We start from the raw sequence: 23,158 nt of genomic DNA, 5'->3' as shown, positions 1-23,158 counted from the left end.
TCACTTATTTTATCATTTAACACTTATAAACACAGCACTTCTGTGAGGTAGCTTGAACAAAAAAAGTCATCCAGTAATAAACAAATTCTTCACATTGGAGTTTAGTGCAACAATGTCTAATATAAAAATGAGCAGCAGCTCGACTTGAAATACCTGGCAGGAATGTAAACAAAGAAGCAAATAAAGTGCCCCAGTGTTCTAAAGTAAGGCAGTAATGTGCTTTAACTGCACTCCTAATTCTTCCTCTCCTCCTCTGGCTTCACAGAAGGAAATGTACATTTTTCTTGATAAAAACCAACATCTCTACCTTGTCAGGTTTGAGCTTGTTCCTGTTCTCATCAAGGATGTTAGCCATGGGGCGGTCTGTGGCGTAGTGGGTACAGCAGACGCTCCATGTACAGAGGCTATAGTCCTCGTGCAGCTGGCCCCGGTTTGAATCCCGCATCGGACGGCCCTTTGCTGCGTGTTATTTCCCTCTCTCTGCCCCCTGCTTCCTGTCTCTCTTCACTGTCCTATAATAAAGGCATAAAAAGCCCCCCAAAAAAATATTACAAAAAAAAAAAAGGATGTTAGCCATGTCTTTGCCACCTCTTGAAATCCCAAGTTTGCATATGTCACAGTTTGCAATCGCAACGTTTTTGTCGTCCACTTTAAAATACCCCCACACCGCGGACATTCGGCCCCCAGCTTCAAGCTGCTGCCGTGTTCTGCTTTGCTTTACGGCAGCAAAGTGACGTCATGCCGCTGCGTTGTTTCTGTGTGGAGCTGAGACCAGAGACATAAAAATTCGGGGAGTTATGATTGCTGTGGTTGGGGATATACACCTTCCTCAGTCGAAATGCAATGTGGAGGCATTAGAGACCCATCCAAGATGGCGGCCGCGCCGATACGTCAGCTCCAACAGGCAGCGTCAGTCTGTGAGACGTCTACGTATATCATGTCTATGGTTGAGACGGTCTGACTCTGTACCACCACATAACAGGAAATACTAAGCTGTGATTTTTTTCCCATTTGTTTTTAAATATTATAGTTCTGATAAAAAAATAAATATTTAGAATAAATATACAGATATAGATGGGCTATATATCCGATCCTTGATCGAGAGGTAACGTCCGATTTCGATGGAGTCTGAAACCACGGGATCGGATTGGGACATCCCGAGCACATGGTTGTGGAAGTTCTCTCCTGGGGGCTGCTTTTCTTCAGCTGGAACTTTAGTCAGGGTGGAGGGAATTCTGAACAATTCCAAATCCCAGTGAATTCGCCCTGATCCTATGTGATGAAAGTCCTGGAGAGACTGTTATTGGCTCACCTAAATAAGCGAGTGGACACCTTTCAGGACGCTCTGCAGTTTGCGTACCGTCCTGGGGTTTGTGTTGAAGAGGCCATCTACCTGATTCAGCGAGCCCACCCTCATCTGCACAAAGCATTGTGAGAATCATGTTCTTTGATTTTAGTAGTAGTAGAGTAGAGTAGAGTGTACTTTATTGTCCCCAGGGGGAAATTTGTCTTGGGCTTCCAACAATCACTGCATAACATACAGCACTCGCACACTCAGCATACAACATAAACATAAAAAAAACAAAAAAACATAGAACATAAAGCACTAGATTTTCTAGTGCTTTTAATACAGTTCAGCCTGCACCGCTATGGAAGAGGCTCCAGAAAACACAGGTTGCTGTCTTCACAGCTCCCTGGATTACTGTCTACCTGACAAACAGACCACAGTGTGTGAAGGGTTTGAGAAGGTGGCCAGCATCACAGGAGCAGCTCGGGGGGACTGTTTCTCTTCCCTCTGTGCACCTCCGACTTTCAGTCCAACTCACAGTCCTGTCATCTCCAGAAATACTGATGACTGTGCAGTTGGTGGGTGTATCAAATCAAATCAAATCAAATCAAATCAAATCAAATCAAATTTATTTGTATAGCACATTTCATGTACAAACAGTTCAAAGTGCTTTACATAAAATAAAAGCATTGCAGCAGGGAGTGCAAGAAGCATTAAAAATACATAAAAGAATATAAAGAGAAACAAGTAAAATCAGTGGTGGACAAAACGCTGAGCACAGGGAGTTGACAACAATCCCCTCATCTCATATGAATATACTTAGCAATATATTTACCGTATTTTCCAGACTATAAGATGCTATAATTATTAGTTGATGCATTTCACAAAATCCAAGAACAGACATTTAATCTGGAAAGGCAAGTTATTCAACTACACAATAGCACGCAGAACAACAGGCTGAATAGGTGTTAACGTAACACACTAAAGCCCAATTCGCACGGGATAAGTATTACCTATGGACCCCCCGTAATTCGGAATAATTGCGGAGAATGTCTGAGTTCTTAGTCCTGTGCGAATGCGCCATGTCCGTGATTTGTGGGGTAATAATTCCGCCGCGAATTACCTACTGTATTTCGGCGAAACACAGACGTCCTGTGGTAATTTAAGTCCCGTCTGAACGCACACCTGTGTGTTCAACCTATGTGTACAACCAGGTACAACGGGGCAAAACAGGAAGTTACGACAATTACGGAATATCCGCTCATGATGTCTGTGATTTCAGTAAATTACAGACTTTTGCTTGTCCCGTCCGAATGCACCACAAAAAATTACAGAGGTGCGGGGGTAGTTGCGAATTACCAGTGATCCATAGGTAATACTTATCCCGTGCGAATTTGGCTTAAGTCATACAGCTACGCAATAGCACTTCAGCCCATGGGGAAGTCAAACGTGAGGGGGACCATGTCCGTGTTGATAACATGATCCTGTGACATGTTGTGTTCCGTTACCTGCTTTTCAATGAACTCACGGAAACTGTCGACCTCGGCTTGGAAGTCTGCCGGCAGTCTGTGACACACCGGTGTCCGTGCTCTGATAGAGAGGCGGCTGCGTTGCATGAAGCGGTCGCACCAAGAAGGCCCGCCTGCAAAGTCATTTATATCCATCTATTGGCAAGTACCAGGGATGGAGACGTAACTGCACCGTTGATGAGCCTCTCCCGGCAGGACGTTGTTCCAGCACCCACCTGTGGACTCGTTCCTCCAGCTCCGGCCATCTTGCTTTCAGCCCTCGATTAGCTTTCTTTGTTTTCTTCATCGCAGTAAGAGTAACCTCTGCTTCTCGCCAGTCCCTCACAAGTTTCTCACTCACTCCAAACTTTCTTTCGGCTGCTCCATGACCGTTTCCGGCTGCATATTTTACTACCTGCAGTTTGTAACCTGCAGAATAGGATTTTCTTTTTGTTTGTGTTCAGACTTTCTCAGCTGTCTTTAAGTTAATGTTTCAGTTCTTTTTTCAGGGGTACAGGAGCAGCATATAGTTATAACAAGCCTACAGTGTCCTGTAGATAACAATGTTTACTCCTTGGTTTATGTCAGTCAGTATGAATTAACATTTAAAAACATTTTAGATCATTTATATTTTGATATAGAAGTTGCAGGACCAGCCAAACTATGGAAAAAGTGTGACTTATAGTCTGGGAAATACAGATTCCCGGAGGTTTAGCTGGACAACAGATTGGAATGGAAATGCAACACTGAGGCTGTCTACAAGAAGGGACATAACAGACTGAAGGACCTTAGCTTTCTCAAGAAATACAATGTCTGCACCAAGATGTTACATCTTTTTCAAAGGACTGGGATGGAAAGGGCAGTCTGAGAGTCACAGAAGCCTAACAAACTGATAAAGAAAGCCGTCTCTGTGCTGGGGAGCGTCCCGGAGCTGATTGCTGTACAAGTTAGTGAACATAATGAAGAATACTGAGTATCCTCTTCATAACATCGAGTGTGATCCGTTCAAGGCTTCTTCAGCTGTGATGCAAAAACAGAAAGATCCGTCCTGGTCCTTCCTGCCAGCAGCAGGAAATGTTTCTAATGAAAGCTTGTTGCATTAAAAAAAGTACTGCAACTAAAGATTTTCTCTTCTGGACAAATCACGTATTTTTCATTTCATTTCAGCACAAAACCTTCTGGTGTGAGCAGGACCGAGACCTCAAACATACATTAAAATCAACAAAAGTGTAGTTTCACCAGAAAAAACTGAAAGCATGGCAGCCAGAGCCTGTGTGGGGTGACCTGAAGAGGGCCGTGCACACAGATCCCCTCGCTGTCTGCCAGCCAGGCACATACTGCCAAATAAAAGTGGGATATGCTGACACAATTCCACCCAAACATACTGAATTAAGTCAGTAAATCAAAAGGTGCTTCCACAAAGTATTTGGTTCACACTTATACAACTCACTTATTCTATAAGAAAAGCACCAAAAAGGTGGGAAAAGTTTTTCAAAGAATGTCTTTGGGTCTCATTTGTTACTTCACTACAACAACAGCTGTGTGTTCAGCTTCTGAATCTGCTGTGATGGCCGTTCTTAGAATGAATCATCCTTGTGTTTAGATCCGGTGCCCAATCCCCCAACAGACCCAGTGCAGCCAGCACCCACAGCAGTCCGGCCTCCATCTCCCCCGATGTCTCCACCTCTGGCTCAGCCACCCTCTCCGGTCCCAGGCCCGGTAACTCCTGCAGAGACTCAGACTTCCAGCCGCCCAGAATCACCCCACGAGCCTCCAGCAGCCAGCACCAACGGTAAATAAACCTTCCTTTGTTCCACCACCATCACCGTGGGTCTCTCTGCGTATATGACTAGGGATGGGAATCGAGAACCGGTTCTTGTTGAGAACCGGTTCCCAGTGTTTCAATTCCTTGGAATCGTTTGGCGATTTTGCAAACGATTCCCTTATCGATTCCAGTGGGCGCGAATGACGTCACCACGCAACGTTGTGTGGCGAGTCCAGTGCAGCCAGCAGTCAACAGTAAACATGGCGCCCAAGCGGTACAAACACTCGAAAGTTTGATTACACATCCCTAAAAAAGACGACAACAGGGCAACTTGCAAAGTGAATATTTCACCAAAGGGAGGAAATACTACCAACATGCAATAACTATGAATGAATGATTAACGTCGGTGAATCTGAACCCAGCAACGTTAGCAACGTTAGCATGTCCTCGGCTAACACTGTAGGTAACTAACTAACTAACTAACTAACTAACAAACACTGCCTATCATGTTAGCGCCATTTGCCTGATTGTAAAACCTGCTGTTAGTAACGGTTAAGGTTAAATGAATGCCTTCTCAGGCATTACATTTAGATGAAATCATGAGAGACAGAGCCTGACTGGCTCAGAGCCAGAGGCTGGTGGTACTACCCCCAGTTCACCTCTACCTCCAGCTTCTCCTTTCACCAGAGCAGGGAAGAGTTAAATTACCCAGGCCATGATAGACCAATGTGGACCTCACCGTTGTTGGGTTTGTGAGGTCATGACTCGTGTTACTTCTAAACTAAACAAAGTTGATGTTAATCGACCGGTTTGTTGTGCTTTTTCTCCAAATACAAAGACAAAGAACCGAATCGTTAAGCAGAATCGGAAATGGAATTGGAATCGTAAAAATCTTATCATTTCCCATCCCTATATACGACTGTGATGAGACTCGTGCTGCACTTGAGCAATAAAATGCTATGTAATGTGGTCATTGTTTGACTTATGAAAGCATTTAGACTACAAATCTTTTTTTTTGTTTTAAAGGACCCGACCAGATGTCTCCAGTCCCACCCTGCGTTCCTCCCATGCCGGCACCGTTAGCCACATCTCCGGTCCAGGCGCCCTCACCCCTGAGCCAGTCCCCACTGATCCTGCAGCCCCTCGCCTCTCCCCTGCAGGTGGGAGTCCCACCCATGTCCCTCCCAATCATTCTGAACCCCGCCCTTATCGAGGCTACATCCCCTGTCCCGCTGCTCTCTGGGCCCAAACCTGCGAGTCCCTCTAACGAGGTCAAGTAGGAGAGCTCCATCTGCCCTGCGGCCACACTGCTCTGACAACACATCCACCATATCTGCCCGTCACCAGGGCTCAGACCGGGAATCATAGCTTTGGAATCAGATGAATGTAGCTGGATTGATTTTTAAAGGAATAGTCTCCCAAAACACGTGACGCTGTCATTAAACACCGGCTGTTTTCTTTGTACCATTATTACGTTGATCCCTGCGGATGGATGGAGACATCGTGCCCAGTTAAGTCTGAACGGCCCACTTCTAGCAGGTTAGCAGGGAATTTATAGCACCGACATGTTTGTCCTCGGGGGGGAGGAAAGTGTTGGAGTTTGATCCAACAGTTGGTTTGAAACTTCAAACTTCTTGTATATTTATTTTAGATGGATACAATAAATCATCAGATTGAGCATATCACCACAAGTTTGTTTTAGGAATATGAAAATGGCTTTAAAATACATCTGGTGGCATTCTGTATTTTTCTGGTTTTTTTTCAAAATCTTCTTTAAAAAAAAAACAAAAAAAAAACATCATTGACTGAATATTCGGCCCCATAATGTCTTTGTGCTAACGGCTAACGTGCAGAAGTGAGGCTCCCGCGTGTGACACGAGTCGTTTTTTGGCCCCATGGTGCTGAATGGTACAGAGAAACATATGCTCAATATTAGTGATACATATGGGAGTTATTCAGTATCAGAGAAAAGTAAAAATCCCACCAGTAGCATGATTCAACAGTAACACCTGAGGTAATAGTTTCCACGTGTGAAGATGGAATCAGCTACTAGTTCCCGCAGATTAAAGATGGTCTGTATCATAAACCCGAGTGTTTAAATGTCGATTCGGCTCCGTCACTCCCGCGACTTCTGATGAAGCTTGCAGGGGGCTCTCCACCCGCGGGGGGCTCTCCACCCGCGGGGGGCTCTCCACCCGCGGGGGGCTCTCCACCTGCGGGGGGCTCTCCACCCGCAGGGGGCTCTCCACCTGCAGCATTTTAACTTCACAACACTAGACTGAGCTCATGCTTTGGGCTCGGTATTAATCTAGAGATTTAACAGGGACGGCGGTGATGAGTGATATTTTAGGTACTGCATTTCGTTGATTTAATGGGAGTTCCAGAATCTGTGGCAGGCGTTGTCTCAGTCTGATTCAGAACTTTTCGTGCTGAGCTGTACATTTTTGTTTCAGTGGCCATATTTTGTTGAATTGTCTGTAAACAGAGATATCAGCTTTTTTTTTTTTTTTTTTTTTTTTTTTTTTGTAGATTTTTTTTTTCAGTTTTTCAAATATTAACCCCCGAATGAAACTCCAGAAACAGATGCATGTCTTTCTCGTTAATCTGCACCTGAAACCTTCCTCAGACAGAGCAGAGGTCACACGTATGACATTCCGTAGCTGAGAGACTTCGGTGGGCTGAGAACAGACAGAAAGAGCCGAGGACTGATTTCATTTGATCACGTTTGTATATCTGCCAGCGGATGTGGTTTGTTCCCGGAGCCTGAGGCGGAGCTCTCACTCATCAGCTAACACAACAGCACTGATTGAACATTTTATTGTAAGCTGTAATCAGAACTGTACTTCACATTGATAATTACCATGTGACGGAAAGTGTCCAACTTTAAAACGATGTTTTGACTCAGATTTGATCTAAAATCTATTGAATCGTGTGACTGGCATGAAAGGAAATGATTAATTAAACGTCTACTTCATTCACGTTTACGCGCCGTCTTCAATAAGGAGTGTGTTTAAGCTCGGAGCTTTCATGCCTCTGTGAAGGCCGTCCTTCAGACACCAGCTCTGTGAAAGCCACACGGGTTTCTGGTCTTCTGGGATCCTGTTGGTCAGAGTTACGCCATGAGATCCAGCTGCAGTCTGTAGCCCTGTGGGACACCTGGGAAGGACTCGCACTAAAGCATGACACTCATTCTACCTTCTCACCCGACCGGCATCTTTCAAAAAGAATTTGATTCAATTTAAAGCCGAGTACAAGCATAAAACACAGAATCCAGTGGAACTGAACCCCCGTAAGATGGTTTTCAGGTGTTGAACTGGATTCATTGATATTTGCAGTTTCACAGGAAGTACTCAGTTGTGGTTACGTTTCACTATCAGCTGTTCAGCTGCTGAGGTTAGCCTCACTAAATGTGTCTTGACATTCTTGCATGCTGACCGTGCCTTGAGTACAATAACACGTTAATCTGTTTAATGCCAAACCTGTTTTTGAAATGCGTAGCTATGGAGTGAAAGCTCGTGCTCTGTTCAGAGTGGCCTCAGTGATATTTAATGTTATTTATTGAACTGGGAACGGGGAGCTGTTTCTGCTGCAGTACGGGCATCATAGATACAGTGTGTGTGCGTCAGTCAGGTAACACTACAGCCTTATAGAGCCACCAACATGCCAGCTGTGTGTTCACGTGTTGTACGGGACTCTTAGATGATCAGGAGCTCAGCTGTGCTCCAACGGTTAAAAACATGAATAAAATATGTGAACATGTGTGTGTGTGTGTACATATATTTATATAAAAATATATATATATATATATCTACACACACACACATGTATGTATCTATATAAAATATATATAAATTAAAAGTAATGTACTTTTTACTATGTAATAAATAAAATGTAAAAGAATTCATCATCCAAGTGTTTTTTTTTGGAATCATGGGGGATATGTTACTATTAATAATGACTACTTATTTTATTAGATCGCACATTTAAACCTAACATCTTAAGACACTTGTTGAAGTCAGAGATGTGATTTGACGATGTCATAAAAACCACTTTAGTTGACATATTAAACCTGTTTACACATCTTGAGGAGCTGATGCAACAGAACTGGGAGGTCTGAGGTTGGGGCTCAGGATGTTTTGTGGAAGGACTCTTCGTCCTTTCCTTCCTCCTATCAAAGTTAAAGTTGTTTAACATTTTTAACACAGTAGTTAAGATGGATGAAACCATTGCAACATCATCGGCTAAGCTGTGGACTGCTGTTTGAAAGCATCGAATTGCACCGTTTTCTGTTTTCTGGTGTCAGAAGTCCCCATATTTGGACCACAAGGTGGAATTGGAGAGTGATTCCTGAATCTTGATTACGCAAAAGCGTCTATCTTTAAGGTCAAATATTGATGGAGCTAACTTCAGAGAAGCAAAAAAAATCTGACAAATTTTGCATCAATGTCCATTGGAGCCATATTATGGAGCCAGAGGTTGATAATGGCACTTTCTCACAGCAGATGCACTAATTGAACTGGTATTCTTCCTTGTTGCGCGTGTGTGTGTGTGTGTGTGTGTGCGTGCGTGCGTGGATTGGGACTGTGCGATGGCTTTTGGACAAACATACTCTGCGACAACAAAAATAATAGAAGCATGTTGGAAATCTGAGTATTTTGGTGTAAAACATCTGAGTTTTATTTCAAAGCCAAATGAGAACCACATCTTTTAGTAAACTATCAGAAACTACAGAGGCCAGGAAAATAAATTGTTATACTGTATTCATACATGGAATGTAAAAACATTAGTGAAACAAGACAATAATAACAAACCTTAAGATTAAATGATCTAATCTGGAAAGAATGCAATCTCTTTAAGGGACAGTGGAACATAAAATGTGAACAGCACTCCACTCACAAATACTGCTTCCCTCTTAACCAAGACAGACTCCACAACAAAAGCCCTACTGTTGTATCACCTACCGACACCAGCAATAGTTAGAAAAACAAACTCCCAAAAACCAGGAGTCCTCACTTGCCATCTAGCTTGGCCATTTCTTGAAGGTATATTCCGATGCTCTCGCTGTCAAACAGCACAAAGTAAATGTTTTTCAGAGAGGAGCTGGTGGATGACACAAAATGGTTGGAGATGGCCTTCAGGATGAGCTGAGCGGCTGTTTGCTTTGGAAAGCCGTTCCTGAGGGGGAAACAGAGACACAGGTGTTTGTGATTGTCATAAAAGACACGCAGAGCAGTGAGGACTGCTGTGTAAGTGCAGCTGTTCATGATGTCCGTGTCACAGATGGAGGAAGGTTTTAATATCGCTGTAAGGATGTTGGATTAAATTTAGTTCACAGCTGAATGAGACAAAGAAGCCTGTCAGCACTCTGCAAACACGCAGTTAAGTGAGATAGATTTAGATGATAAAGATCTTCATAGCTGCTTATTTCATGGTGGAACAGACAGTTGCAGTGAAACACAATTAGTTTATTATATACAGTCCTATTTTACTGATTGCTGCTGATCAGAGATGTGCTGCTGCCCCCTGCAGGTGGTTTCTCACGCAGCAGCAGATTCAGACCATTCCAGGCCTCACTATTTTTTATTCTTTTTCTTTTTTTTTGTCCAGCCATCATCATGAGGAGGAGTGTGATGTTGATGCATGATGTTGATGCTGAGCAGTGCTCAGTCTGCCTTTATTTACCTTAACAGTCAGATAACAGCGCCACCATGAGGTGAACTGCAGACTGTAAAAAGACCGGCTGTGACTGAAAGCTTTAAGAGCAGCAGAGTGACAGTAAAACAGAGTAAAGGCTGATTTATGCTTCAGACGCAAAGCCTCTGACGCTCGGACGCAGAGCCTCTGCGAGCGTCAGAATCTTGACCACTCCCCCACGCAGAGGCTCTGCGCGCGTTGTCGTGCACCTCAGAAAAATCCTGACTACGCGACAGACGCACGCAGACCACCAACGGAAGTGCGCTGACAAAAGCGGCTGTGATTGGTCCTCGGTGTGCCTTTCCGGTTGTCTGTGTGGCTTCCTCCTTTGCATTTTCGCCAACTCCAATGAAAGAAGCTGTTCTTCTTCGATGTCGAGCAACTCCAGATCCATATCTTGCATACACTTTTTTTTTTTTTTTGAAAAATAAACACTTCCGCCGGCGCCCCTGAAGTTCTCGTCACTGCCCACCGAAATTCTCGCGAGGGGAAACTGCTGTGCGTCCCGAGAAATTCCAGACTGAGGTTGCAGAACCATAACATGAAAAGTGGTTCGCGACCAGAGCAAAGCAACACGTCAAGACGACAGACGCAGAACTATAATCTGCCCTTAAGAGGAGTGATGTGTGTTCTTCTCACGCGGGGGACTTTGAAATTAGGGCTATCGCGTTAACTCACTAATTATTTAACGCCGATAAATATTTTATCGCGCATTAACGCATGTTTTATTATTTATTTTATTATTGTAAAAGTGTGTCGCTCACAGGCTTTTATTTTGTAAAAGTGTGTTGCTCACAGGCTTTTATTTTGTAAAAGTCTGCTGCTGTCTGCTGTGGAACAGGAAAAGAAAGTAATTTGCGGATTCACCAAACATGGAGAAGGGTACGGAACTTTTACTCGGCCATTTTCATTTTAAAGTTCTTCCAGACGGCGGAGTCGACAGAACCAAAGTCATCTGTAAACACTGCCAAGTTGAATTGTCTTCTCAGCGTAGTAGTTCCAGTCTAAAATATCACTTAAAGGCAAAACACACAACTGATAGCAGCAAGTCATTCAAGGAAACAGACAGTGGAGCGAGGCTTCTACATAAAAACTACAGAAAGATGCTGATGTTAAAAGTGTGTTTGCACAACAAATGTTATGGCACTTTCATTCATATGGCAGCACATTTAAAATAAAGCTAAATGCTAAAAGCTATACACTACTTATGGATTCATTTTTGGATTTTGCGTACAAATGTGATGAATCGCGATTAATCAGGGAAATTGACTGGGATTAAAAAATGTAATCGTTGCCCAGCCCTATTTGAAACATTTTCTTTGCTCTGTGACCATCATGAGAGCGAGAAGCACTGAGTCGGGAAGTTAAAAAAAAATAATCCACAGACTGGTTTTAGTTTAATAACTCAGATGGTATTAAAGGCCAGGATGTCAGGATTCTTGAGATTCTCATTTTCTCATTCTCATCGCTATTAATGCACCTCAATTCTTCACTCTTCAATCCCTTATTGTCACCTGATGGTCACTGTGTACATCACCCATGTGGCCTCAAGGTGTTCCAGAAAACTAACAGCGTACTGATGCATTTAGAACATTTCAGCCGTCAGAACTGAAGAAGCATCATTGTCACTGTTAACAGCTACAATCTCAGGCTCTATGAGTAAACTACACCTGGAACCATTTGGGAGGCCCCAGCGTTCTATGTGCCCCCATCACCAGGTCAGAGACCACCAGTGATCGACTGTGGGGCTCAGAATGGAGCTCACCGTCCGGCTGGTAGTGACGGGAAAGCCACGGACTTGAGTTTCTTGTCTTCTGCGGCGGTGAGGCAGTTCTTTACGGTCTTCTCCAGCTGGTCCTCGCACTTCTCTGAGCCCCACTGTGGGATGTTACAGTGAATGATGAAGCGCGCTGCCATCCCACTGGCCTGGCTCACTGCCACTGCGGGACACAAAGAAGGACACGGACTGGGTGAGTTCATCCGAGGGACCGTTTCATATCACACTTTATCAACCACTCCACTCATTTAAGGCTGAAGGATCTTGGGCCCCAATAATTCTTCTTCTAAAGGCTGACAGGGTAACAAAACCCTCAATCTACTTCCATACTCAGCAGGTGAGTGCTGGATTCAGCTAGATTTTTCTTTTGACTGCTTCTTGTAAGGAATTGTCAGCCTTCTTTGTTTCTGTTACATGTTGCCTAATGCTGGAGGATGTCAGCAGCACGGCTGTTGCAGTCTTTACCTGATGCCACTTCCAAAGGCCCCTGAGCTTTCCGCAGCTCTTTAACTCCATCCTGGAATTCTCGGCCTCCAGCTTTCTCCAGTGCGTTGCCTGAAATCACAGCACAGCAGCTGAGATTGTGTGACGGAGTTCTTAGTGAAAGCAACAAAATAAAAAACTGCTGTAGCGCATCAGGACATGTCCTCCTTACCAACTCCATCTTTCAGGTCCATCTCTGCATTTGTAGGGTTAATTATCCCCTCCACCTTGATGGATCCAATCTTGCTGACTTCACTCTCTGTTAGTGAAAGCTGTGGATTTACAGAGGCATGAGCGGGTGTTGCTGTGTTCTCTTAGTGTGTTTTGTACATTTGAGCTTTTATAGAAGATCCAACAAACACAAATTTCTGTCCTAGCTGGATAACTTACAACTGTAACTTCTTCAGACAACTATGAGTGCTATTGACCACACACGTGCTACCTTTTGTCCGAGGAACAGGCTCTTTGCTGACAGGATGGTGAAGCCATCTCCGGGTCCATCTTCCACTGAGGAACTTGGAGCAGACTCTTTATCGTTGTCTGTGTTCTTTGCCAGGAGGAGAAAAACAGTTCATTTAAACCAGACATTGATCAAATCAGAATTCATCTTCAATGAATGATCTGGGAAAATCTGCAATCAAATGCTTTGTCAGAGTCTCGGGTTTGTTATCTAATGTTAAATACGTATTCTGTTGAACATTCGCTATACAACCAAAGACTTCTCCGACAGATTTATCACTTTATACTAATCACAGAGAACATGTTATGTAATAAATGCATTTATTTATGCATGAATAAATAAATACCGTATTTTCCGGACTATAAGTCACACTTTTTCCATAGTTTGGCTGGTCCTGCAACTTCTATATCAAAATATAAATGATCTAAAATGTTTTTAAATGTTAATTCATACTGACTGACATAAACCAAGGAGTAAACATTGTTATCTACAGGACACTGTAGGCTTGTTATAACTATATGCTGCTCCTGTACCCCTGAAAAAAGAACTGAAACATTAACTTAAAGACAGCTGAGAAAGTCTGAACACAAACAAAAAGAAAATCCTATTCTGCAGGTTACAAACTGCAGGTAGTAAAATATGCAGCCGGAAACGGTCATGGAGCAGCCGAAAGAAAGTTTGGAGTGAGTGAGAAACTTGTGAGGGACTGGCGAGAAGCAGAGGTTACTTTTACTGCGATGAAGACAACAAAGAAAGCTAATCGAGGGCTGAAAGCAAGATGGCCGGAGCTGGAGGAACGAGTCCACAGGTGGGTGCTGGAACAACGTCCTGCCGGGAGAGGCTCATCAACGGTGCAGTTACGTCTCCATCCCTGGTACTTGCCAAGGAGATGGATATAAATGACTTTGCAGGCGGGCCTTCTTGGTGCGACCGCTTCATGCAACGCAGCCGCCTCTCTATCAGAGCACGGACACCGGTGTGTCACAGACTGCCGGCAGACTTCCAAGCCGAGGTCGACAGTTTCCGTGAGTTCATTGAAAAGCAGGTAACGGAACACAACATGTCACAGGATCATGTTATCAACACGGACATGGTCCCCCTCACGTTTGACTTCCCCATGGGCTGAAGTGCTATTGCGTAGCTGAATGACTCTTAGTGTGTTACGTTAACACCTATTCAGCCTGTTGTTCTGCGTGCTATTGTGTAGTTGAATAACTAGCCTTTCCAGATTAAATGTCTGTTCTTGGATTTTGTGAAATAAATTTCATTTTCTTTGTGATTTATATGTTTTTTTCCTCTTCATGATGCATGTTTTGACAGATGCGACTTATAGTCCGGAAAATACGGTAATCCCATGTAAAGCTGCTTTTTGTGTCTTTTTGTGTGTGTGTGTGTGTGTGTGTGTGTGTGTACACACACTGTTTGTGTTTACATTAGATTCAAACTTTTTACTTCAGCTTTGAAATCCTGGCCCTTAAATAGACTAGCGACCCATCCAAGGTGTACCCTGCTAACTGGGATAGGCTCCAGCCATCCCTCGACCCTGAATTGGATCATTTAATTGAAATCCTTTGGAAATCAAAGGTTTTGCTGATGACCTGTAAAAGTACAGTTTGTTGCGGTAAAAACTTAACCCAAAGTATAGATTATATACCGAATTGAACTGAATCTCTTTGAATATCCCTGTGTTTTCTGTCCACTTAGTTGACCTGACTGACCTTTGGCTTGCGGCCTCGTTTGCCTTTAACCTTTTTGAAGGATTTGATGGGCTTCTTGCTTTTTAAGCGTTCTTCTTGCTTTTCAGGGATGGATGTCTGGCTGTCCACTTTTACGCGGCTTCCTCTCTTCTTGGAGAGAAGCTCTGGGTGGATCCGAGGCAGAACCCCTCCATTTGATATGGTCACTCCCCTTAGAAGCTGATGGAGAAAACATGTCAGAAAGAAAAAAACTGTGACCATTCACACCTATTTTTATTGGGTTATTTAGAATCTTTGCAACACTGGCTTGTCTTGTGCAGATGTGAAATATCTGAGGCTGTTTTGTTGGAACGTTGCTGCTGGCAGCTGAAACCTTCACATTCCTGCACGTTTCAGTGCAGTCTGTTGGTTTTCTTAGCTAGGAAATTGTTTTTGAATTGGCTCTATATGAACGACTTGGATTATTTTATAAATAATTATGATTACAATTAATTGAATTCCAATTGGCTTGAATTGGACTTTATTATCTTAGTGCCTTGAGATGACATTTGTTGTATTTGGTGCTATATAAATAAAAATGAATTCAATTGAACTCCTGCTCCAGGAAAAAGGCTTTAACTCCATCTTTTATCTTTTTAAGAGCAAACAAAAATAAATACAAAAATAATAAGAAAAAGTCTCTAAATCGGATCACAAAGTTGCTAAATTGGCAACAATCCAGAGAACCTGCGAGAGTTTGCTTCCCACTGGGTTTGCTCTCAGAAAAGGTTTCTGTGCATTAACCCTCGTGATCGTAGACCTCAGAGTTAACGTAAACTGATCGAAATCTCACTTCCTGTGTAAAATGTATCAAATAGAGCTGCATTTATCAATATATTCACAACAGGAATGTAGCAACTGGTAAAATATGCTTGTTATAGTAATGAGTCGACAGAAAATGATCAACAGGCAGTCCTCCTTGAATTGCTTTTTGGGCCACTAACTCCGTTTTAAGCAGCTTTTCAGTGTAAAAGCACAGATGACCCGCTGTACACCACCTTCGTGAGGTGTACAGATACAGATGTTCATCAGATGTTGTATTTTGAATCTGTTACTCCAACCAAGTGGCCAAAACATCTGTTGGTTTCATACTTTGATACTTTTCTGGATTACCAAAATGTTCTCCATATTACATGTCAATTCATACTAAAAGTAACTTTTTAAATGTGCTCTAAAGTTTCGATATAGAATTATTAGATAATTGTAGCCAATCTTGGTAATTACTTTAACTATTTCTCATGTTGATAGTATATATTAATAATGGGTTAAGTGTTTTTTTAAGTGACCCTGTGTACGTTTGTCTTTTTATTGGTATTTTCCTCTTATTTTATATTACATTATATTTAATTAGGTGTAAATAAAATGGGGGAAAATATAAATACATAAATCTAACTTTTTCATTTATCAATTAAAGGTGTGCTGGTTAAAGAGAGCAGATCTTACCCTGAGCATAGCACAATAACCGTTGTACTTTAGAGAATAAGAAGCTGGCTCCACTTGCACATGAAGGGACAACCCAAACATCTACACACAAATATGAGTCAGCGCTTTGTAGAGCACTGCGTTACCTGGTTGAGCTCTTCGTCATTGGCCACAGCCAGCTTGATGTGTCTGGGTGTTATTCTGCCTTTCTTGTTGTCTCGTGCGGCGTTTCCTGCCAGCTCCAAAATCTCAGCTTTGAGGAGAGGAGAAAGTGCAAAGAAGATTTCAAGTTATTTAAATCAAATCAGATCAAATCAAGTCAAATTTATTTGTATAGCACATTTCATGTGCACAACAATTCAAAGTGCTTTAACTGTAGATGACGATTCGCCTGAAGTCAGGTAACATACCTTTCATTAAAACGACAAAGAAAAACCAGTAATGACTGAAAAAAGAAGAAAATCTGAGCTGAAACTAAAAAGTAACAGCTAATGGAAAATCCTGATCAGCAAAAGTAAGATGAGAATAACCTGATCAAATGTGGCACTCATGACACAAACAGCATCTGTGTGAGGCACAGGTTGTTTAAAGCCTGTTGTTCTGCTGATTCACGCTTTCTCAGTCACCACAGTTACGTGCACAGTTGAGAGTCACAACAGTGAGAGCTCAACATGGCCATTTACTTTGACCACTGTCCCCGTTCCAGTATACAGGCACAGCAGCAGAAGCCAGTCACTGACTGATGTCTGACACTATGTGAATAACGTTCAAGATTTTCTTGTGCTTCAAACTTTACTGAATAAGATGTAAAAGTGTATCTGAACTCACTGCACAGTAGGGGTGGGATGATATGCTTTGTCACGATTCGATTGTATCACGATTCTAAGGTGCCGATTTGATTTGTATCACGATTCTTGATAATTGCAATTCTACAAGTATTGCAATTCGATATAATTAGTAATTGCAATTTTCTTCCTCCTTAAAAAACAAACAAGTTGAATCATACACTTCTAGAATGAATGTCGTTCCCATAAGCAATGCACATCAGTCTGTGTCAGTCATTCCAGCAGCTGACATTTATTTCAACAGACAAAAAGAGGTACTTAACATGTACAGCATTTTTTAAAGTTTACAGTTACAAAATTAATTGAAATGTCCACACAGCACAAATGTGGGCTAGTTTTCACATAACTTAATGTAATGAATTAATGAAGTTTTTCTGGACACGGATATGATGTAATATAATCGATTCTGGGGAGAAAAATCGATTTTTAAAATCATCCCATAAAAAAAAATCGCGATATGTACTTAAATCGATTTTTTCGCCCACCCCTACTGCACAGATGCTGTCTTTAAGTTGCTTGAAACGGTGATCAGTATATCCGAATCGGACTTTTGTTAGATGAGACTGCAGTTATCAAATCAGGATTTTATCAGAGCAGAGCGACAGTCTGGAAAAGCTCAAAGTGACCACAAGTTGACACTTAGTCGTAATCGGCTGATTTTCAGTTACATCCAAAAAAAGACGAAAATAACAAGGTTTTATTCTAGGGCTGGGCAACCATTCAAAATTGTAATCGAATTAATCACATGATTTCCCTGATTAATCACGATTAATCGCATTTGTACGCAAAATCCAAAAATGAATCCAAAAGTAGTGTATAGCTTTTAGCATTTAGTTTTATTTTAAATGTGCTGCCATATGAATGAAAGTGCCGTATACATGCACAGTGGGTGTGTTATCCTGGTTTTGAGATGATTCTTACGTGTGTACACACATTCTAAAAGTCGGGTTTTGGTGATACGAGCACAACAACTGTCTTTTTCATAGTGTGGGTATTTTGTGTCTTCTGTTCCCTCGTGTAATCACAAAGTGACTCGAGATCGGGGTTCTGTTGGGCTAGAGCAGGGCTCCTTGTTCTTCTTATTACTTTAAATGTCTTTCTTGACCTTTACTGTATGTTCGGGCTCATTGTTCTGCTGAACAATGCATGTTAAACCAATCAAATCAAGTTTCATTGGAATTTTGCACAGTATTATGTCAGTTTCCTTTTTGGACAAATTCAGCTGGACAGAGAAATTATGCAAAATGTTACAGTCAACAAAGTGAACATGTGTTAATCTGTTTGCAGCAAGAGTTACACTCATACCAATAGAAATATATTCCTTTCTAGACATTGGATCTTGTATACAAGATGCTTTCATCATGAAATGCCTACCTACCTGCCAGGTACTCGATCACAGCTGCCATGTAGACCGGTGCCCCCATGCCGATGCGGTATTTGTGCGTACCAGTGCGCAGATACCTCATCATCCTCCCCACGGGGAAGATGACACCTGCCCTAGATGATCTGGACAACTTGGTGACCTTCTTCTTTCCTCCTCTGGCTGACATCTTGCTCTGGACACAGCATTACCAGACCCAGCAAATCACATAAATGACATTTTTCACAGTATGTTAAAAAGAAAACAATTGACTATTTGCTAAAAAAAAAAAAAGTTCCACAATGAAGGAACACAGTAAATTCCCTAATATTGTGGGTGTGAATGGAATTTTGGCATGTAAAATTATTATAAAAAATAATTTTTAAGAAAGAGAACAAAAGACATAAATTACTATTTCAAATGATGTACTATTAAAGCGACACTATGCAACTGTTTCATGGTCATAAAATTGCTTGGCAATCATCAGATTGCTTGGCTGACCCGTTCTGATGAAAACGGTGACATTTCCATCTCCATCTGGTGGCCCTAGCCCGAAACAGCGCTTGCAACTTTGCCTGTGGCGCCGCGTGCTTTGTTTACCTCTGGAAGTCTCGCGACACACGAGAGCCGAGAACTACTGCTTCACGGCAGGTCTAACCGGCTCTGAGCCGAGCCAGGGAGCCTGATAAGACACACCTCTCTCCATTAGCTGTCGACGGCTAAATTGAATGCGGTTAGCTTCTAGAGTAGTAACATATAATATGGCTAGACTGTCGCCTTATTTTCTACGGAGCTCCCCCTACAGCTTTGGGGTGTGTATTGCATGGTAAACAAACCCCGTATTACTGAAAGTTGCATAGTGTCGCTTTAAATTCTATGTTATTTCAACTTACAGAGAAATAAATAAAAAACTACCAACGCTTTGCAAGTGGCTAACTGGTGTGTGTTCTTGGCCACCTGAATGCACACTGCACTACATCCATTTTTCATAAAATCATTATACTATACACCAGAGGTCTTCAACAGGGGGTCCGCGGAGGTAAAGCAGGGGGGTCGCGAAATCTTTGGTTGATTAGACGATTTTTAATATTTATTTTTTCTTTTTCACAAATTGTGTGCAAACGTGTGCCATCCACAGATGGTTTGAGGATTCATTGTCCCATCTACATGCATGTTTAAAGTTAAAATCTGTGGATTATTTGAATAGCTCAGTGTTGTATGCAAGATGTTTGTTTATAAATGGCAGTGGCACGGCCACCCTGTACCTTGCACATGTTTAAAATAAAAACATGAATATCTTAACCTGTGTATTATTTGAATAGCTTAGTATTGAATGTACAATAACAGAGTAGCTATGTTTATACACGGCACTAGGCCCCGTTAAATATAAAACACAATTGTATGCCATATAAAAAGTAGGGGGGTCCCTGCTACAACTCTCCATCAGTTTGGGGGTCCCTGGCCTGAAAAACGTTGAAGACCCCTGCTATACACTATCCAGATGAAAACTTCAGTGGGTGTTCTGTTTTTACTGTTGATTAGTGATTATTAACAAGATAAATACCTGTATAAATCATTTATAAGCATCAGTGGGTTATCAGTACTCACCCTCTAACACAGTGAGATGATGAGAAACAACGACACCTTCATCCGTTTAGCTGAGACTAATAGCCAAATACAAAATAACTTTCTAATTAAATACAAATGTGTAGTGGTGCTGTACGAAATAAAAAGAAAGCCATGAATAACCTCTGCTACACCACCATGTGTTTGCCGGGATGAAAGCTAAAGGGTTTCAGCTTCTCTCAGGAGCTCCATGTAAACAAGCTGCGGCCTGCAGCCGAGCCGCTGGAACGCCATCCGTTTATTTCTGACGCGCGAGCTTCGTCGCTGACATTAAACGTTCTCGGGCACGAGAACATGAGGGTTCGGACGAGCGAGCCCAAAGGACAAACACGGGAACATGGCCGTATCCGTGAAAGCTAATCTTTACTGTACCCAGTCCAACAGAAACACCTTTTTCCGACGTAGCTACGCAGACGTTAAGATGTTTAAATTGTTGGGAAGGCTGACACGGCGGTGCTAGCTTACACAGAGCGGTACATTCATATATTCACTGCCGTTAATTTAGCGGGACGAGGACGTAGACGGGAGTTCATATCAGCTACGGGAGGTTGTTAGCGTTTTTTGCTAGTTAAAGCAAATATTTCGGCCACTTCGCCGTGTTATTCCTCAGCAGATACATTACAAGAACGACCCCATTTCTTTAAGCAAAGTCCCCGCCCTCCCCCTCCGTTTTCCATTCAGTCTCGGATCCGCTGCCCGGGTTTAATCACATCAGACATAGAGAGTGAAGCGTCCCGTCAATCCGGATATGCGCCGCGGCATGAAAAATGACCAAGAAAAGGGGAAAAGAAGCATCCAAGTTTTTTACCTGTTTTTGTTCCTCCGTGCAAATACAACCCGAACCCGAGGTGCTCGTTGCACGGTGAAATACAGTGTTTAGTTTGGGGCTCTATATATTTGCTTGTCCTTGTGCGTAATAATCTTGCCTGCTAACCTTAGAAAAAAAAAAACAGTGTAAGCGACAGGAACAGCGTAGTCTGGTTGGAGGCTGGCTCTTTGCTACTGATGCTGCAAAGGGGAAAAATTCAATAGTGGGAAAATCCTGTGAAAACGCCCCCCCTTAACAAGGCTTCGAGAGCGAAAATTCTACAAACAGTAGTAAAGGTTGTATTTTGTTAGAAGAGAAAATGTAACCCATGATAATATAGATAAATGCTACAGAGGCAGAATTACACCAGAGGCACCTAGCATAAGGTAATGCTATAATTCAGTTCTTCTTTTAGTTTTTGAGGCGGCGGTTTGTTACTGTAGTCTGTGCGCGAGTGAGTGACGAGGCAGACGAGAGAAAGGGAATTAGTCACGTGATCCTTGTTGATCAGACGGTCAATCACATCAGTCATTGATCTGTCAAAGCCTCCACATCCCTGAGGAATGACAACAGCTACATTTACTGTCACAAAATCACCACATTTTACACGACGTGTATGAAAGTTTTTCTGTGCAATCAATTCAATTCAATTCATTTATTTATATAGCGCCAAATACAACAAATGTCATCTCAAGGCACTTAGATAATAAAGTCCAATTCAAGCCAATTGGAATTCAATTAATTGTAACCATCAGAGTTTGAATACGAATTTCTAATATCAAATTTTTACAGCATCAAAATCAGACTTTGAATTTGAAAAACCAAGTGTAAAAAAAAAATTCAACTTCAAAAAATTCTGTGGAAAAAAATTCAACTTCAAAAAATTCTGTGGAAAAAAAATCAGTGGAAAAAGAACCAGACTCATCATCCGGGTATAGAGGGAGAAGCAATCGATCCCTGTCTCAATTCATCAGATCAGTTCAATAGACATTGAGTAACATCTATTACTCAATTTTCTTAACACAAATGGCAAATAAAGTAAACTCACTTTCCCCAAACCACCATCAACCGCTTTGGTGGACATGGCTGATCTGTCCAATGGAGCGTAACTTGATTGGCTGCCATTGAAATGAATTGAGACAGGGATCGATTGCTTCTCCCTGTTTACCCGGATGTTGGGTCTGGTTCTTTTTCCACTGAATTTTTTGAAGTTGAATTTTGTTTCCACTGAATTTTTTGAAGTTGAAATTTTTTCCACTGAATTTTTTATTTTTTTTCCACTGTTGGTTTTTCAAATTCAAAGTCTGATTTTGATGCTGTAAAAATTCGATATTAGAATTTCGTATTCAAACTCTGATGGCACAGAAAAACTTCCATAGACGTGGCATGTTTGGTATTATATTCTGTAATCAGTTACTCTTCCTGTCATTTCAGGATGCCACAAAAAAAATCTGCTAGCATAACTTTGAACTTTTTGCATGTTTACTGTTGCATTAAATGTTCATAGGTTTAGTTTGATTTCTACCAATTCATTGACGTTGTTTATTGTAATGAGTGGAAACCTGTCAGGAAGGCGAAAAACAACGTTTTGCAGACGTCAGGCCGTGAGAAAAATTACAATTAAAAACTTAATTTCAGTTAAAGGAAAGGTTTTGTGGACTGTCAGAAGCACTGGCAGGGTTAGATGCCAAAGCAGTAAGCTTTCAATGTTCTTACTCAAAAAAGGTCTTCATACTGTGAGCTGGCTCCTGTTTAGAAACATACTGTTTCAACCTTAAGTTCATGCATTATTTATTAACTGTCAGTTAATTGTCAGTCAGTTATATTCCATTCATAAGCATAAAACACAAACCGAATAAGACTCTTCACACATGGTAAGTGTTCTGATAGCAACAAGTACAGGATCTCTTTGTACCAACATATTGCATTCATCTGTGTGTAATTGCAGGAAATAAAGTACTCCATATATAGAGAGAGAGTACAAGTAAACCTCCCAATTCAAAAAGTGTTCCAGTTGGGACACTGAAAAATGTTTTTTTTTTTTAAAGAAACATGAAAATGTAGAACACAGGAAACATATTAAATGGTGAAAGTTAGAACTTACGGTTACGGTTTCAAGTAAATATAAGCTAATCTTGAATTTGGTGGCAGCAACATGTCTCAAAAGGCACACACACACACACACACACACACACACACACACACACACACACACACATATGCATATATATATGTAAATATCTTTATCTTTCATTTCCCCGTGTTTCTGGCCTGGTGTGTTTTTGTGTTTATTTATGTGGGTTTCCTGTCCTCTCAACCCCCAGTCGGTCAAGGCAGAAGCCCTCCTGAGTCTGGATTTACTGGAGGTTCCTGAGGTTTTTAAAAG

The 23,158-nt window shown here is 41.9% G+C and overlaps 2 protein-coding genes across 7 annotated transcripts in view; one reads left to right on the top strand and one right to left on the bottom strand.

Annotated features, from left to right (window-relative positions):
- Positions 1 to 8,465, top strand: part of gbf1 (golgi brefeldin A resistant guanine nucleotide exchange factor 1) — a 104,563-nt gene extending 96,098 nt beyond the window's left edge. For all 5 annotated transcript variants that reach the window (XM_075481972.1, XM_075481982.1, XM_075481964.1 and 2 more), the window contains 2 exons: positions 4,400 to 4,588; positions 5,588 to 8,465. In XM_075481972.1, the coding sequence (XP_075338087.1) occupies positions 4,400 to 4,588; positions 5,588 to 5,841 (443 nt within the window). In that variant the 3' untranslated portion in view covers positions 5,842 to 8,465. The remainder of the gene's footprint in view (positions 1 to 4,399; positions 4,589 to 5,587) is intronic.
- Positions 8,466 to 9,212: 747 nt separating this feature from the next.
- On the bottom strand, positions 9,213 to 21,168 carry macroh2a2 (macroH2A.2 histone). Of its 2 annotated transcripts, none has more exons than XM_075481923.1 (9): positions 20,773 to 21,168; positions 18,357 to 18,534; positions 16,280 to 16,386; positions 14,694 to 14,891; positions 12,958 to 13,062; positions 12,688 to 12,787; positions 12,498 to 12,587; positions 12,021 to 12,195; positions 9,213 to 9,736 (listed from the first exon to the last, which is right to left on the bottom strand). In XM_075481923.1, exons 2-9 carry the CDS (start codon positions 18,526 to 18,528, stop codon positions 9,571 to 9,573), a joined length of 1,113 nt encoding a protein of 370 aa, XP_075338038.1. In that variant the 5' UTR covers positions 18,529 to 18,534; positions 20,773 to 21,168; the 3' UTR covers positions 9,213 to 9,570. The 2 variants fall into 2 exon arrangements, with proteins under 2 accessions (XP_075338038.1, XP_075338048.1); XM_075481933.1 differs by lacking the exon at positions 20,773 to 21,168 and adding an exon at positions 19,947 to 20,618.
- Positions 21,169 to 23,158: the final 1,990 nt, after the last annotated feature.

Source organism: Odontesthes bonariensis, chromosome 2 (genome assembly GCF_027942865.1).
Source record: "Odontesthes bonariensis isolate fOdoBon6 chromosome 2, fOdoBon6.hap1, whole genome shotgun sequence".
Taxonomy (NCBI): Eukaryota; Metazoa; Chordata; class Actinopteri; order Atheriniformes; family Atherinopsidae; genus Odontesthes; species Odontesthes bonariensis.
The sequence above is the reverse complement of the archived record's forward strand: the minus strand, read 5'-3'. Positions and strand labels throughout refer to the sequence as shown.

What these genes read in the sequence shown, in the direction of transcription:
- macroh2a2 (XM_075481923.1), bottom strand. Translation starts at nt 18,528, where the DNA reads ATGTCAGCCAGAGGAGGAAAGAAGAAGGTCACCAAGTTGTCCAGATCA. An exon ending in GGACCTGAAAGATGGAGTTG is followed by an intron (nt 12,588 to 12,687) that starts GTAAGGAGGACA and finishes CTGTGATTTCAG; the next exon opens with GCAACGCACTGGAGAAAGCT. An exon ending in CCGTCACTACCAGCCGGACG is followed by an intron (nt 9,737 to 12,020) that starts GTGAGCTCCATT and finishes TTTCCCCCTCAG; the next exon opens with GAACGGCTTTCCAAAGCAAA.